The sequence below is a fragment of the Crocuta crocuta genome, unplaced genomic scaffold, assembly GCF_008692635.1.
Source record: "Crocuta crocuta isolate KB4526 unplaced genomic scaffold, BGI_CrCroc_1.0 scaffold317, whole genome shotgun sequence".
Taxonomy (NCBI): Eukaryota; Metazoa; Chordata; class Mammalia; order Carnivora; family Hyaenidae; genus Crocuta; species Crocuta crocuta.
The window spans coordinates 62645-78600 of NW_027530984.1; the positions used below are offsets into that span (position 1 = coordinate 62645).

Below are 15956 nucleotides of genomic sequence, written 5' to 3' on the forward strand. Positions count from 1 at the left end.
ACATTTACTGTACAAATTCAGTGCTAGCTGTTTAAATGCTAACAGTTCACCATAATTAAAGAAGACACTGCAGTAGAGGTAAACAAAAATTCAGACCATAAAATCTACAATGAATTAGTCAAGTTTCACATGACTTGAAGGTTTAGATTTCACTTAAATTATGAGTTGTTTCCTACATAAAATGCTATTCCTTCAACACACTTGTTTCTTGAAATCAGAAACTATGTGAGGCTGAAATAGAACTATCAGTTTTACACAAATCCAAGAAGAAAGAAAAATTGTCAAACTCTGCATGGCTGCAACTATTTTCTCTGCTTTTCAATATCGAAATGGGCAGTATTTGTCATATGTACACAGAGGAACTGAATATAGAAGGCTTGGGTAATCACCTTTAGAGTTTCAAATATGCGCATCAGTAAATATACATCATTTATAGCATTTCACATATTTACATTAGAGACAGACATTAAAATAAACTTTAGCTTCTGCATAAGTTTTCCTTGGATTACCCCTGTTTAATTGTTCCTATTTTTCAAGGAATTATTTTCAAACAATTAAATATAATAATTATGTTCTTTAAAGCAAATTGATAGTTAATAAACCAACTCTTCTAAAGAAATTACTTGACTTTTCTAATCTAAAACTTAAAAAAATTGAAATGCTTTTTGGCATACCAGTTATGCCACCAATATGCTATCATCATTTTTTAAGTTTATGTGCTCACTGATCTGTTTCTGTATAATAACTTTGCTAGTCTGTGCTTATGACCTTAATTAATAAGGAAGTTGGCAAGTAGTTAGTTGGTTTTAAGGAAGATCGTGAGGAGTTTAAGCTACTGGCAAATCATCCAAATGGAAAAGTTCCACGTGGGGGCGCCTGGGTGGCTCAGTCAGTTAAGCCTCCGACTTCGGCTCAGGTCATGATCTCACTGTTCGTGGGTACGAGCCACGCGACGGGCTCTGTGCTGACAGCTCAGAGCCCAGAGCCTGTTTCGGATTCTGTGTCTCCCTCTCTCTCTGCCCCTCCCCTGCTCATGCTCTCTCTCTCTCTCTCTCTCTCTCAGAAATAAATAAAACATTAAAAAAAAAAAAGGAAAAGTTCCACATGGATATGAGGTCATCAGGAAAATAACTTAGAAATTCAATGACACATTTACTAACCTCTAACTATATACACCAGAAGTGTTCTAGAATCTATACAGAAAGGACAATAAAGGCAATGTTTGGACAGAACCTTGAAGAATGAATCAATTTAGGAAAGAGGCCATCCTATAGAAGAGAGAGCTGTGGAAAATGAGAGAAAGAAAATGAAAATTGGGTAGTGTCTTCAAAGCCACAGTAGCAGATCGATGTACCCAATTCTCCAGAGAGCCAAATATATGGGGATTTAGAGAAAGCCAGAGGCCAAGAAGGGTGATCATACATGTAACCACTTTTAATGAATTAAAAAATGCATTTTTTCAAGCAGATACTAATCAATATGGTTTATAAAGTATGTTGTTTTAAACACACACACACACACACACACACACACTTATAAACACTTTCAAATATTATGTGCCTTGCTCATTAAAGCAGTCATCAGAGAAAATTTCATCTTCCCTAAGCACAAAAATGCAAAGAGTCATTGTGAAATCAGCAAACTACAGTAATCAACTGTGTCTAGTATTTTCCTGACATTATCAACCACATAATGAGACAGGACTTGTGGTTTACATAGTCCAAATCAGCTATCATTTCTCCACTATCCAGATTTAAACCATAAATTAGCAGCACAGTCACTATGACAGGCTTCACCCATCATCATTTGCATCCAATCAGTTAATGACTGGCAGCTGTCTACAGGACCCATTACTGAAAGCAACAGCTTTAATGTATAATGCTTCATGAGGCTTAAAATCATATTCTGTTAAAGCACATGGTAGTCTGAAGTACTCTAAAAATTTGCAAAGGCTTTCAAAGGAGGGGAAAAACAGCTCTAACTCGATGAAATAACTGTAATCTCTGACAACCTTAAAAAGAACTGGCTTTAATGGGTTTCTAATCTTTTGCTAGACTCAAATAACATAGGAGACTAAGAAAAATTTACCTAAAGGAAGATTACTACCAGTCTCATAATTGCTAAGGAAGTAATTGTAGCCAGCATTATTATTAACATGTTATAAATAGAAAAACATAAAAAAACCTAGTTTTGTCTTGTATCAAAATGGAAGCATGTGTCATGGAAGGGAATCATGGAATCCCAAACTACCTCTATTTCCAATTCCATCCCTCTTAATTATGAAGTATATCTTAGTTCCTGGTCTATCAACAGAGTAATATTTTACAGTTTCATCTTCTTCAATGCATGTACACTGTATCTCTAAAACTGATTAAAAATTCTTTAGGGAGAAAGATTATGACTTTAACATTTATTATTCAATACATTCATTACCACATGCCTTCTCTTCTCTAACAGGCAAGAAAGCAGAAGCATGGAGGTCAAATGAGAGGCTTTGAGGCTTTCAGTAATCATCTCATGAAAGATGATGGTACGTTGGGCCATAGTGATAGTAGTGGAGGTGGTAAGAAGTAACCAAGTTCTGGACATATTTTTAAAGACAGAGCCAAGAAAAGTTGCAGATGGAATGGATGTCAGTGTTATAGAAAAAGAGAAGGTATGGAGGACTCTCAAGTAGTCATCAGAGCTCTGGGAAAATGGGAGTCCCATCAACTGAAACGGTAAAGGCTTTGAGTAAAACAGGGGTACAGGTGATAGTGGTGGGGTTGCAGGGCAGGGAGAGTGAAGGGGTACAGGGTTCTAGAATTCAATTTTCAATTTTTTTTTTTTTCAGAGAGAGAGAGAGCGAGCGAGCGAGCAAGTAGGAGAAAGGGGAAGAGGTATACAGAGAATCTTAAGCAGGCTACACACCCAGCACAGAGCCAGACACAGGGCTGGACATCACCATGGTGAGATCATGACATAAGCTGAAATCAAGAGTCAGACGCTTAACCAACTAAACCACCCAGGCGCTCCCCAGGAATTCAATTTTTGATGTTTCAAACGACATATAATACTAATCAGTCATATATTCATTTAATAATACTTGGAGCACCTAAATATTACTATAGCACTTCTTAAGTACTAGGAAGGAGACAGGAAAATACATTGGAAACCAAGGAAATGCTTAATAATTGTTTCACTGAGTGAATGGATGAAGAATCAAGCATTTTAACCATGTCACCAAAATAACTTAATCAAAATCAAAATCATAACTGTCAAATGTATATTAGCCAAATATATCTAGAAATGTATCTGGAAAGTATCTAGTTTACGAAATGCTTTCCACCTATACCGGGACAGGAACTGCTACTTATACTCTAGCATCTGAGCATTTGCCTTCCCTTTCTTCAAGAGGAATGAAATTTGGCTCGGATACCTGGCTTCTCAGAAATAAGATAACATTTCCCAGCCTTCCTTGCAGCTAGGTGTGACCAATAGCCCATCAGCAAACATGGTGTGTACAATTTCCGTGATACACTCTTAAAGAGAATGGGCACACCCACCATTTGCTCTTTTCTCTTTCTTCCTGTTAGTTGAAGTGCTGATGTGATAATGAGCCATCTTGGACCATGTGGACAGGGTGACAGTACCAAGATGGCAAGAGAACAAAAGACTGGGAGCCCAGATCCTGAAAACCCATGGCGCCATCTTATCAGCTCTGGGCTGCATACACTTAAGATTGGTACATGAAAAGAATAAAGCTTCTATCTTAGCTAACTCACTATTATCTTGGCTCCTTGTTACAGTAGTTTAACCTGAAACTTAACCAATAAATTTAATAAATCCTCAGAACCACTTTGTGATGAAATTAACATACTAGGTGTTTTTATGTTTCATTCCTTACAATGTATCAGGTTTTAAACAGCAGGAAAATAAACTGGCAACATAGCCTGGCTTTATATACTTTCATTTACCAGTGAAGAAAAACCAGCTGCAAAGCATTCTGTGAGAACTGATTGCAACATTTTTTATAGCAAGAATTGGGTTTATGCATTCACTAAATCGTTCAGCATTCACTACTACAAAAGCCACATGGTAAAGATTTGTTTCCACAAAAACTGAGGAATTCTCTGCTATACACTGGCTCAATTTTAATGTTTCTACTCCCATTAAAAACCCTGTAATCTATTAGGTATTACAAGTACCAACAATAACCTCCTTGGCTTAAAGCAATGAGTAGCTGCTCGCTGAACTCTTGACTTAATTGGTAATCAGATAAAGATAACAGAGTTGCTTTGGGNACATTTGCAACAGCTTTACACTTTCAGTATTTGAATACTGGCAGAGAACTGTGTTGGAAAAAAGTAGAAACAGCCCAGTTCAAATGCTATTCAGCTACCATAATTTAAGAGATAATTAACATTAAAAATGGTTTATGAAGAACAGAACTACTTGGCACTATTTACTATGATCTATTTCTGCACTTAAAGGTGTACTTGTTTTCATTTAATTGCTCTCTGGCTTCTATCATTTCATTGCCTCAACCAGAGAAATCACTCTAACAGCTTTGACTACTCATTTATGCTTTAAGGGAGACTTTCTGTTCTGGCTATAGATTCTGTGATTTGCTAAAATAGTTTTCTAAATCAAAACCATTATGAAATATATGATCAATCTTATTGTAGAGTGACGTTTATTTCCCTAAGTGACTTAAGAACTCTTTGGTAAGAATGTGCTAAGTGCCTGGCAGTATCCAGGTTACTTAGCCTCTCAGCAAAGCTAAGGGGGACTCATGTTGTACGCGTGCACACTGACACCTAGAGACACAATTCCAAGATTCAGAGGTAGCCTGACTTCCAAATCTTTTAAAGATGCCATTGCAAGTCTTATGCTCTTTCCTCAGGCGACGTTTGGAAAACAGGAACGTTAAAATATACTCAAGAGGGACAGCCTGACTTTCATTACATGATGAAAGAGATGATGTCTATGTAAGTATTTAAAATACAGAAACCAAGCATTTTTTTCTAAATTCTTACGACAGTCAATACTTTTACACAAGCATTCTAATTCCTCTGGACAAATATAGTCAAGAACATAAGAAAATACTTCCCTATTCCAAATATGTAATTCTGGATAGGTCTCTAAATTGACTGGACTGCTCATCTCTTCAAAAACTGAAATGAAAGAAAGATATGGGCATTGTGTAAAAGGGCCTCTTCATCCTAATCCTGTGTTCTCAGGCAAGAAACAAGGATACAAAAAAGCACAGTGAGTAAACTATCCAGGCAAAAGTAGAAAATAAAATATTACCTTTAGCTGGATTTACTTTGATCCCTGACCTATACAGCATTTCCTCATTCTGCCAGTCTCCATTCCTGATTGCAGTCTTCAGTCCATAGAAAACAATTAATGTAGCTGTAGCATAAAAAATCAAGCTCTTGAGAAACCGCTTTTGGACTTTGACATGAAGGGCTCTGGCACCCACTGTGACGAGGAGGCAGAAACCCATACTAGGAATGTACAACACTCGCTCTGCAATGACAAAGCCCACATAGAAAAACAGGTTCGTGGCAGGAACAAAGGGTATTATTAACAAAGATAAAGAAAGAACAACAATGTTCTCGGTAGAAGGAAGTTGTGTTCTCTGTGATGCATTATTTTTAATGCCATTTTCTAATTGGGATGCAAAGCTGGGCTTCATCTCTGAGTTCCGGTACTCCACATCTGAATGGCAGCTATGGCCATTTGCATTCTGCTTGCCATTTGTTACAAATTTCCCATTGCATTCCCTTTCCACGCTTGGGCTCTTCAAGCCATAGTAGGCAAGGAGGAGGAGTCCAACATAGAAGGCCACAGTGTGTAGGTTTCTCCAATCACAAATTGTTTTGAGCAGAGGGACAGCATCCATTGACCAATCAAAACTGAGTGTATCTGGGCATAGCAACAGCCAGAGGTTCTTGGTTGGCAAGTAGAAGAAAGTGAGCGTCCGAGCCAAAAGGCTATCCGAATCAGCGGCTGGGTTGTCAGAGTTGGAAAAGCTTGGTGGCTTGTTTCCCATCCAGTATAATCGGGCACCCAAAAGTGAAGTCCCCCAGAAAGTTAACAAACTAATGCTGAGGAAAAGAGACAAGTTCTTCCTCTGAAACCAAAAGAGAAGGGGAAAAAAATTAAGTCCTTCAGCAATACAGCATGGGAACACAACATTTAGACATGTAGTGGACAGTTAAAACCACATTAGGTCTTAAATACATGACTTTATTTCCATCTCCCTTTAAACAAGCTTAGGGGATATTTAACATGAAAAACAATGGAATGTGGAAGCCTAATCTACATGTAACTTTTGATGAGCATTTTTTCCTCTTGTTCTAAAATACCAATAACAAAAGCTTCATTTTCTTGACCTCTATAAAATGGGTTGAATATATTTCCCTCTCAGAACTCGCGTCACATTAAATTGAGACCACGATGTAAAAGTAGTTAGCACTGTGCATGAGATAGAGAAGACATCTAATAACTTCTTTCACTTTGTGGTTTAGATTCTAAGGAAAACAAAGAGCAGGCATGCCCCAAAATATGGAGTATGACAAGATTCTGCTTGGCTCAAGGGAAAAACAGCATTTAGCTATGTCTATGCCAGTCCTCATTTCACTGTCTTGAATTTTCTTGCAGAATTTATAAACCAGACTTTCATCTGCTACCCCATGCTGTCACTGACATCAGTAACATCAAACATTTAATAACACTCCTCATGAATCCTAAATTTCCCACATCGATGACAACTTTTTAAAAATAAAATGACTTTGATAATGTGCTTCCTTACTTCAAGAGGAAGACGGAAAATTACGAGAGGAAGGCCAGAGAGCATTCCTGCTAATGAGAATTTTCTGGCAAAGTCTTTCAACCTGAGTGAGAATTTAGTGACCTTAAACAATCTAAGTCCTGAAGATGCAAGAGGCAGGGGGAGGGATGGATATTATATCCCAATTGTAATGATTCTTTGGTAATGTGATATCTTACTGCACACATTGACGCTATATATAATTATATACTAATGACATCCAGAATGGTGCTTGGAAACTTAAGGATGTGCCAAATATTAAGTTTAAAAAACAACCCACAGGGGCCCCTGGGTGGCTCAGTCGGTTAAGCATCTGACTGAGGCTCAGGTCATGATCTCGCAGTTTATGAGTTTGACCCCCACAGTTCATGAGTTTGAGCTCCAGAGCCTGGAGCCCGCTTAGGATTCTGTGTCTCCCTCTTTCTCTGCCCATCCCCCACTCACTCCCGAGCTCTCTCTCGCTCAAAAATAAACATTAAAAAAATTTTAAAAACAACTCATAAAAGACAAAAGAAAAGCATAAATATAAATGGGACTACATCAAACTAAAATACAAAAAAAACAAAATACAAAATACAAAATAAAACAAAACACAAAACAACAAAAATCCCCAAAAAAACCACTTGTGCACAGCAAAGGAAATCATCAACACAATAAAAGGCAATCTGAATATTTGTAAATCATATGTCTGATAAGGGGTTAATATCCAAAACATATAAAGAACTCATACAACTCAAAAGAAAAAAACAACTATCCTGATTAAAAGTTGACACAGGTTCAAAATAGACATTTATTTTCTAGGGAAGATGAAGAGATAGTCAACACATACCTGAAAAGGTACTTAACATTCACTGATCATCAGGGAAATTTAAACCAAAACTATAATGCGGTATCACCTCGCACCTGTTAGAATGGCTATTCTCAAAATGACAAGAAATAATAAGTGTTGGCAAGGATGTGGAGGAAAAAAACCATTTTTGCAGAGCTGGTGGGAATATAAATTAATGTAGCAACTATGGAAACAGTGTGGCGATTCCTCAAAAATTAAAAATCGAACTACCATATGATCCAGAAATTCCACTTCAGGTATTTTTCCAAAGAAAACAAAATCACTCTGTCAAAAAAAACACCTGTTCCCCTACATTTATTGCAGCATTATTTTTAACAGCCAAGACATGGAAACAACATAGGTGTCCATAGATGGATGAAGGATAACAAAAATGTGCTATATCTATTCGATGGAGTGTTATTTCCCCATAAAAAAGGAGGGGAGCCTGGGTGTTCAGTCGTTGAGTGTCTGACTCTTTATTTCACTCAGATCATGATCTTTCTGTTCACGGGATTGAGCCCTGCATCGGGCTCTGAGCTGACAGGAACGAACCTGTTTGGGATTCTCTCTCTCTCCCCCTCTCTCTGCCCTTCCCCAGGACAAGCTCAATCACTTGCTCTCTCTCTCTCTCTCAAAATAAATAAATAAGATTTAAAAAAGAGAAGTAGGAAATCTTGCCATTTGCAACATGGATGGATCTGGAGGACATTAAGCTAAATAAAATAAGTCAGCTGGAGAAAAACAAACACTGTATGATCTCACTTAACCTTAAAAAACAAAAATCCCAAAACCACAGAAAAAGAAAACAGATTGGTAGTTGCCAGAGACAGGGATGGGAGAGTTGTCAAAATGGGTTAAGGGGTGAAGGCGGTCAAAGGTACAAACTTGTAATTGTAAGATAAAAGTTCTAGAGTACATCATGTACATCATGGGGACTACAGTTAACAAAACTGTATGGCATATTTGACTGTTGCTAAAAGAGATCTTAAAAGTTGTTATCATAAGAAAAAGCTTCTTGTGTGTGGTGACGGACGTTAACTTACTGTGGTGATCATGTGCCAAATCATATGCTGTACATCTAAAACTAATACAATGTTAAACATCAATTATACCTCCATTTTTAAAAGTCTACAATGAGCAATATATCTTAAGCATGTAAAACTTCCATTAAACCGGTCTCTGTAATATATACAATTGCCACTGGATTCTCTTCTTCAGACTCCTTCTCATTCACTCTCCCCTTCAATTGCTGGAAGCCACAGAACAGGTCATGGACCATCAGCTCCATCTCTAGTGTTAACCTAATAATCTCAGCAAAAGTCTGTAATTTTTAAAAATATTAAAACATGCTAATGATTCCACCTTAACCTTCCTTCATCTCCAAAGTCATTTATTCAATTGACTGCTGGGCACATTCACTTAGTACTTCGAGTTTAAAATGCCCAACATAGAACTTAACTTCATACCTTCCCACACGAAATACTTCCTAATCACCACCACATAAAGTGGTAAAACTATGCAACCAGTTTCTTCTTTCTATCCTTTCTCCTTACCTCCACATTCTATCTGTTACAAACCAATCCATGCCCAATTTGTCCATTTCTCAGGATCCCTTCTGTCATCATTTGATTCCAAAATGCCTACACTAGAATTATCAAAAGTCTCTTCGTAAGTGGTGACCCAGCACTTTTTAACATAGATGACATTATTCCCAACTTTTAAAATCATGAAAGGGATCTTCCTGTAAGACCTTGGAAGTTACCACCTCCAAAAAAGTTTCTAATTCATAGAGGGTCATGTGTGTGTGTGTGAGAGAGAGAGAGAGAGGGAGAGAGAGGGAGAGAAGTCTTACTTTTAAATGTCAAAATTATTTTGAAAACTATTTTAAATATTTAAAGAGGGGGTACTTCTAGGTATAAAAGAAATGAAGTAGAGGAAGAGGAGGTTAAAAGTTAAAAATTCAAAATAAGGAAAATGAGAATAAGCAAACAGATGGAAATTATGACAATTTTAAGAGATGGCATTCTTAAATATCAGATCACAGTAGTGATAAATTCACAGAATTAACTGACTCAGTGTTTTAAAACATCTGTGGCAAACTTCAGCTCAAAAGTATATGGTGCACCTGGGTGGCTCAGTCGGTTAAGCATCTGACTCTTGATTTCGGCTCAGGTCATGAACATCACAGTTCATGAATTCCTGTCCCAGGTCACACTCTGCACTATGAGATCACAGAGCCTGTTTGGGATTCTCTCTCTCCCTGTATCTCTCTGCCCATCCCCTGCTCATGCTTGTGTGCGCTCTCTCTCTCTCTCTCAAAATAAAAAACTTTAAAAAAATTATTTCATATAATAATTTATGGAATTTTAATGATAGAGGGAATAATATGTTCAGTCATTACCGATCTTTCACTTTCAGGTTATTCTGGAAAAATGAAAAGGTTCAGACTCATTCCCATCTAAAAATAACTTTTACAAACCCAGAAAAAGTTCCTTTTTATTGAGCTACAATTAGGAGTCTAGGCAGACAATTAGCCTCAGCATTTTGTTGTTGTTATTGTTGTTCTTGGCTTAGTGTATCAAATTGATTCAACACAGTTATTTGTAAGGTCAGGTATGAGAGTTCTTATGGGTTGCCACCACAGACTTGAAAGTTGAAACTACTAAAAATCCACACTTAGAAGATGAGAAGTCTAAGTCTGGGAAAGGGAACGTGATCTGAGTATAATCTGTGAGGGGTGGCACTGGAAAGCAACTGCAGTTTAATAGTGAAAACATAATGAACCTTGAGCATATCATTAAGACTGCTCTATGGGGCAGGCATTCTCCTACTGCACACTGTATACATACTCATAAGAAGACAGACCATAGACCCTATTCTTGTGGAGTCTGCAAGTTCTACTCTGTCTAGAAAAACACTTTAGGAGGAAAAGAATCATAGTGCCTTAAAAGAAAGCTTTTAACCTAAATAACCATCAATATTAATTGTGAACTTCAAAAAATACTGATGCCCTAGTCCGATTCATAACTCCATAGGAGATCCTAATGAGGCCAAAGTTGAGAATCATCACCTATTTGTACAAGTCTAATTCTTAGCACTAACACTGAAAGTACTGTGGGATTCTGGTTTTCATTTCACAAAGTTTTTAGCATATTTTCCTCACTCTAAGTGAATAAATAATAATGAAACAAATAATGCTTTCTCCCAGGCTCTGGGACAAATTGGATTCTTAGTATAATAAATAAGTACCATGAAGGTCAGGCTACAAAGGAATTGAGATCTCAGTAATAAGTATAATTCAGAGTTGAAATATTCAAGTCTTGTTGCAATATACAGAAGACAAAGGATTTTTTCCCAAGGTGAAAAATATAGTCTCCTAAATGTGAATCACAAAAGGCAAATAATACAACAGGAAAAAAAAAAGATTAAAAAATACAGGCAGGAAATTCAGAGAGAGGACAACAATTACTATTATAAACAAGTATAACTCATTTGTTAATAAAAATGAAAAAGTAAAAAGCATATTTCAAAAGAATCTAAGTGAAAAAAATTAGAAAAAAAATTGGCTACAAAAGTCACTAAAATTGTGCTGAAACAACTATTACAAATTGGGAAAATATAAATTAGATGGTTTAGTAAGAAAATTGGATGTATTAAGAAAATTAACAATTTGTATAATCTATTATTTGGTAACCTAATTTTTTAATGTTATTTTTTATTTGTAGGCATTCAAATAAATGATTCTTAAAAATTCTGACCCTCAAACCAAAAGTCAGTTTTTTTACTTGTCATTATTTCACACATTTTAAATCCTATTATGGTAAATTCTTGTTCCCAATCCCCCACAGAAAGGATTAAATGAAATACTATTGCACAATTCCAAAGCCAACTTTGTTGGTCATCTGGTGACCAGAGAAACTTGGCCTTGCACCTTTATATCACAACATTTTCTGCCTGACTTCATATCTCTCCATGGAAAATGTACATAAAAGCAATGACATGTTCTGGAAAGTCATTTTCCTGACTTCATTCCAAAAGTAAATTTAGGAACAGGAAAATGATTACAACCCTAAGAAGAATTCTTATCAGATACATTCTATGTCAATTACCGAATGGATAGGATTTCTTCATGTCTTATATTTACTTTTTAAAAAATTTTTTAAATGTTCATTTATTTATTTTTCAGAGAGACAGAAATAAAGCGGGGGAGGGACAGAAAGAGAAGGAGAGAGAGAATCCCAAACAGGCTCTGCACTGTCAGCACAGAACCTGATGCTGGACTCGAACTCACGAGTTATGAGATCATGAACTGAGCCAAAACCAAGAGTGTGGACGCTTAACAGTCTGAGCCACCCAGGAGCCCATCCTTCATGTTTCAAATAACTATTCATTTATAAAATTAAATTTTAAGTCAGCTTTATAAAAGTCCAATATTTCTAGCAGTTCAAATACATTCATCTTTTAAAAAGTTCTCCTTTAACACTAAAAGGGGGGAATCACCTCTAGTCTCTTTTTTATTGAAAAGTAGGTATATATTTCTAATTTCAAAATTTTAGAGGGATTTTTCTAGAATGGTCAGATATAGAAAATCATAGAATGAAAATCAAATAAGGATATCAAGTTCATGGTTGACATTTTTATCTCTAGTCTTTGGAAACACTAATAGAATAAAAGGACATAGCTATAATGAGCAAATAATGTGAAATTTACCATAAGACATCAAATTCTTTCTCACACATCACCTGAAATACAAAGGCAAAGTTGATCAGAAGAAACTTGTCATATTAACTAGTGGTGATGCCTTTATAGGAACTCTGTAGTGCATTATTTTCTTCTATGAGAGTCTGCGTAAAGAAATTGCACAAGAGAAGAGCAAAAATCAACTAGAACAGCTCCCCTTTCTACTATTCAAGGAAAACTGCCATTCACAGTGGCAGCTTAAATATTGCCTTCTGATCTCAGATTCTGTGGGACATAAAGGAAACTGAAAAGGAATATTTTATACTTAATGAAAGAAAAATGTAAACATTCTGCCTTAGAGTATTAAAACCATCATGAGACTCATTTTTGGCAAACTAATGAAAATAAATTACTTAAACATAAGGCTCATTTAATTCCAAATTAAGCCCTTGGCAATGATAGTAGAGTTGTAATAATAAAGCAGATAAAAATCAGTATCTGAAAGTTATAAGAATAACTGAGAGAAAAGGCTATCCAGACATAACAAAAATTTAGCATCCTTTATTTTGTGTCCACTATTCATCATTGAAGTCATAAGCTTTCCTTATATCAATAATATAGGATTTCTCCTAGCTGCCTTCCTTCTAAAATAGTTCTCACTGAAGACTCACCCCAAAACATGAATATAATAGCGTACTTTTCTGCAAATGTGACAAGAAGGGATTCATGGTTAAAGGCATAATTAGAAATTGTTTCTAGAACATGGTCATAGGATTTATCAAAGGTCTGCCATCATCAAGTTGTCAGGGTATTTCTGGTTCCCTTCAAAGAAAAAAATGGGTTTCCTTGTTAATAATTATCCTATATACAAGATTGAAACTTTTTTTTCTGTACCAACAGACAAAATAAAAGAATTTTAATGATTAGCATTTTAAAAGATATAAAGAGGTTCAAAAGACAGGTATATCCAGTCTTTGTGGGGAAAGAATTTGAAGATTAGGGGCATAAAAAAGTATGTTAATGAGATATTTAGCACTTTAGAGTATAAGGAAGTCTTCTATTTATTCAAACTAACTCTATATACTGCAGCATAATACTTCCCATTGATTTCAAACATCCATCCAAAAGTATTTATTTGTACATATCCAGATAAACATACAGCAGCTTAATAAATCAGTTATAGATTGAAATCCACTGATGAAAACTTAGGCTTCTTTTAGACCGAATTATAATTTATCAAACAAGGCTGTCATCAGGGTAACTATGCTTATATAAAAATCCAAAGGGTATCAAAGCATATTCCATGCAATATGATTTAATGAATGACAAGATACTTATCCAAAATTTAAAACAAATATCACTGGGTTGATTTTGTAGTAAAAGGTCACCAGAGACAATAGTCTTTTAATATTTTAATTATAATCACAACTATTAGCCTTTTTTAAATTCCTCATAACCTTTATTCCTCCATATGACACTAGATTACATTGGTTAAAAATGGACACTTAGAATATTTTTAAAATGTAACATAAGGAGAAATAACCTAAGATGACCATCTCGATTCTTCATTTTATTTAGAAACGTCTTTTATTTATTCTTTAAATGGTGTTACCTAGTGTCTACATCTCCATTTCTAATGCTATTTCCCAATAAAAGGAACCAAGCCTCCTTGGAGAAATGGATTGGTTTTAAAAGTGGGGGAGGAAATATACAAGATGAGCCTGCTACATCTTACAGTGCCAGAAAGTAAGGCACCTGCGTACACACAGGAGGGTATGTCAAAGTATTGATGGGACACAGGAGCCTGCTTACAGAGCTCCCAATGGCCAAAGCTGGGACAATTTGAGCAGCAAAATAAATATTACTGAATTTTAAACTAAAGTGTAAAATAAATATCCATGCATCTATACTGATAAATAAATGATGATAGACAGATAGACAACTAGATAAAGGGAGAATAAGACAAATTTCCCTTGAAGAATATATATATATATATATATATTCTGTTTAACAGAATACACTGTTTAACACTGTTTAACAACAGAATATATATATATTCTGTTTAACAGAATACACTGTTTAACACTGTTTAACAACAGAATACACATACACACGCCACCTTTAAGGAGAGGGAGCATAATCCTCACCCCATAAATACAGGTGTGCATAGTGCCTTTTTACAAACAGAAAGGAGGGAACCAGGAGGGAATAAGTTTATAGTAGACAAACCTGAAAATCTCTATCTCTGCCAGATGATTAAAGTCAATCTTAATAGTGGTAAATCACGTTGACAGCATGTACCCTTAATCCCTCAATGATATGTGATGAGTATGTCATTGTGCTAGTGTTCTTCCTCTCGAAATCCATAAACCCAGTTTAATCATGAGAAAACCACCAGGCAGATTCCAGTGGAGAACATTATACAAAATATCTGAGTAGGAATCCTCAAACCTGTCAAAGTGATCAAAAACAAAGTCTGAGAAACTCACAATCAAGAGGAGTTACGGCACTGGTTAATTGTATGTTAATATGATAATTGTAACATAGGTAGAATACTTGTGTTTGATGTCAGTAAATAGGTGGAACTGAGTGTGACCCAGATGGGGCCTTTGTTCTTCTCAATTTTTCTGTAATCCTAAAACTGTTCCAAAAAACAAAGGCTATTTAAAGAATGGTTGTAACTAGAATAAAAGCCTTTAGAAACCAAATGAAATTAGATGGGCTTTGATAGATGAATATCTAAAAGCTGTGAATGAAGAAGTATCAATTGAAAATGAACATCAGGGGCACCTGGGTGGCTCAGTTGGTTAAGCATCCGACTTTGACTCAGGGAATGATCTCCCAGTTTGTGAGTTTGAGCCCCACATTGGGCTCTGTGCTGACAGCTCAGAGCCTGAAGCCAGCTTCAGATTCTCTGTCATCCTCTCTCTCTGTCCTTCCCCCATTCGCACTGTCTCTCTTTCAAAAATAAACATTTAAAAAAAATTAGTAAGAAATTCTAAAAATGAACATTAAGTGCACATTAACATTTTAACTGCCTTCAAAATTAATCTAATAAGATGGAACAATAGAAGGAACCAGAACTCAGGTTAAATGACCACAGTAATTTATACATATTGTATAAGAGATAACATATTAATTTCAAATCCTGTTTGGTTTTTGTCTGACACTCTACATTAATTGTAGTATACTATAAATCCCCAAATGAGAAACAAACACCAAGGAAAGGATGTTTTTAAACTCATTGCTATGGTGTGTTTGTTGGCATGGTGACCCATTCTTCCTCATTAAGCTAACATGGGGAAATCAAGCAGTTAGCAATTTCTTGCATACCCATGGCAGGCTCCTTCCAGAGCTAACTATTAGGAACTGAAGTACCCAAAGAGTTCAATTACTGGAACTGTAAGGGGTATGCCACAGCCCCTAACCCATTACACTAAAAGCAAGCCCCTGAATGCCAGCCTTCAGAGTAATCTTGTTTAGCTTAAAATAAGAGGTTTAACACTTCCCACCAGGCAGTGCACTATGGTCAAATCGGGTTAGCCATGAAACAATCCAGCCTTTATGAAGAAAATATGTGAAGAAAATATCCTTTTGTGACCTAAGAAACAAAAAATACTTGAAACA

The 15956-nt window shown here is 36.0% G+C and overlaps 1 protein-coding gene across 1 annotated transcript in view; it reads right to left on the bottom strand.

The window, feature by feature from the left end:
* LOC144236591 (protein O-mannosyl-transferase TMTC2) overlaps positions 1 to 15956 on the bottom strand; it is a gene marked incomplete at its 3' end in the record, with an annotated part of 246431 nt that overhangs the window by 51210 nt on the left and 179265 nt on the right. Inside the window, exon 3 of the mRNA XM_077770236.1 lies at positions 5293 to 6121. Within this exon, the coding sequence (XP_077626362.1) occupies positions 5293 to 6121 (829 nt within the window). The remainder of the gene's footprint in view (positions 1 to 5292; positions 6122 to 15956) is intronic.